This window comes from Otolemur garnettii, unplaced genomic scaffold (genome assembly GCF_000181295.1).
Source record: "Otolemur garnettii isolate 467f Iridium unplaced genomic scaffold, OtoGar3 scaffold00133, whole genome shotgun sequence".
Taxonomy (NCBI): domain Eukaryota; kingdom Metazoa; phylum Chordata; class Mammalia; order Primates; family Galagidae; genus Otolemur; species Otolemur garnettii.
Genome location: NW_003852528.1, coordinates 3,460,517 through 3,462,551, shown reverse-complemented (window position 1 = coordinate 3,462,551; position 2,035 = coordinate 3,460,517). Strand labels below are relative to the sequence as shown.

General features: G+C 54.7%; 1 protein-coding gene across 1 annotated transcript in view; it reads left to right on the top strand.

Moving 5' to 3' along the window:
* The window catches only part of HDAC4 (histone deacetylase 4), a 71,162-nt gene that overhangs the window by 22,465 nt on the left and 46,662 nt on the right, over nt 1-2,035 (top strand). The window contains exon 6 of the mRNA XM_023518232.1: nt 1,799-1,985. Within this exon, the coding sequence (XP_023374000.1) occupies nt 1,799-1,985 (187 nt within the window). The remainder of the gene's footprint in view (nt 1-1,798; nt 1,986-2,035) is intronic.

Sequence of the window (2,035 nt, the reverse complement as noted above, 5' to 3'; positions counted from 1 at the left end):
AGAGACAGAGTTTCACTTTGTTGCCCTCAATAGAGTGCCATGGCATCACAGCTCACAGCAACCTCCAACTCTTACACTTAGGCGATTATCTTGCCTCAGCCTTCTGTGTAGCTGGGACTGCAAGCGCCCTCCACAATGCCTGGCCACTTTTTTTGTTGTTGCAATTTGGCTGGGGCCCATTTTGAACCCACCACCCTCAGTATATGGAGCCAGCTCTTTACCCACTGAGCCACAGACACCATCCAGTCTTAGAGAGTCTTAAAGTCCTTGAAGAAAGCAAATCAATCATAACTGAAACTCAGTATGCTGCTGTTACGCTGATAAGAAACTGGAAACTATTTAAGTCAGTGGCCCTTTAATACAGTTCCCGTGGGTCACAACCCACAGGTTGAGAACCGCTGATTTAAGTTAACTTTTAAGGTTAGTTTCTTGTAGGTGGGCATTTACTTAGGACAAAAAGGCATTCCACGCATGACACAATTATTAGAAACACTTATTTTCTGCACCCTCTGGGGAGTACTAAGCAGAACCCTTCACCCCAGGAGCTTGCTAGATCCTAGCACTTTGCAGAAGGGAACCAAAGGTGGGGCATCAAATTTAAAATCCTCCACGCACACACATGCAGGCACACTGAGGGCAAGTCGGCTTTCTAACCCGCTGGGCCTGTGCAGCCGGGCAGGGCTGGGTCAGTGCAGCCGGGCAGGGCTGCTTCCAGCTCCTCCCGTCCCCTACTGTCTTCCCTTCTGCTGCTTTTTGCCTCTGCCTCCTAAAGACAGGAGCATCGGAGCCTGATAGAGAAGCTCTCCCTTCCCCTCACCTTGCAGGCTCAAGACTAGGCCCTGCCTCTCATCTGGGAGCTGGGATTTGTGGGCCAGTTCTTCAAAACCACAAGACTTACTCATTAAAACAAAGACAGGACCTGAGGTAGAGTCTGGGCAAGGGCACTCTGCTTCTTCCTGGGGCCCTGCCTGAGGCGTGGACACTGCTGTACCCCCTTGCTGGCTCTGGAGGTCCTGGAGGAAGCTTCTTCTGGTGGCATCAGGAGGGGTAGCTTCTTGGGCATGGCCACACTGAGTCCACTCTACCATCCTGGGGATGGGCAGCTGGGCCTGTATCTCACAGTATGTCCTAGGTCCCTACTGGGTGACTCTCCATCAGCATATCGGACAAGCCTCAGCTGCCTGAAGAGGTGCATCTGTCCACACCCTCCCAGCAGTATCTTGAGCTGGACGCTGACTAGGATGTTTTTTCTTTTAGCTAAAATAAGGGTGTGTGGGAGGGTGACATCAGGGCAGGGAAGTGGCCACAGTGAAGTAGAAGTGGCATTTCTGTCTCTGTGATTTTGCTTCCTCACCCCAGTTTGACAAAGTCCTAGTCCCAGCCATGCCTAGCAGGGCGGTGGTCAGTGGTGCAGCAGAGGGGTCATTCTGTCCCGCATCTCTGTCGCCTCCCTATACCCCCAGGTGGAACTAGTGAGGGCAGGTCCCCGTTACCACTACCTTGGCTCACATCACAGTGGTAATGAAGTCCCTTGCAGAAGTCCTGTTGACCCAGTCTTCCTATGAGAAAGTCCAGTCCTTGAGGGCAGGGCCTGTGCTGTCCTCATTCTGGGCTCTGGCCCCAGGCAGGTGTCGCAGCACCCACAGGGCACTGCCTTGTCACACAGCCATATTGTGGTGTTCATGTGGCCCGTGTGTGGCTGTGAGCGGATGAGTGAGCAAGTGAACTGCAAGGTGCTGTGGCCCTGCAGCCGTGCAGTGGGTGGTGTCCTGGCCACACACCGGTGCTCTCCCCACAGCAAGCCCTCCTTCTGGAGCAGCAGCGGATCCGCCAGCTCAGGAACTACCAGGCATCCATGGAGGCCGCTGGTGTCCCCGTGTCCTTCGGTGGCCACAGGCCTCTGTCCCGGGCGCAGTCCTCGCCAGCATCTGCCACCTTCCCGGTGTCTGTGCAGGAGCCTCCCACCAAGCCAAGGTTCACGACAGGTAATAGACTGACCTCACCACAGCATGGGGGCAGGGTGGGATGCAAGCCT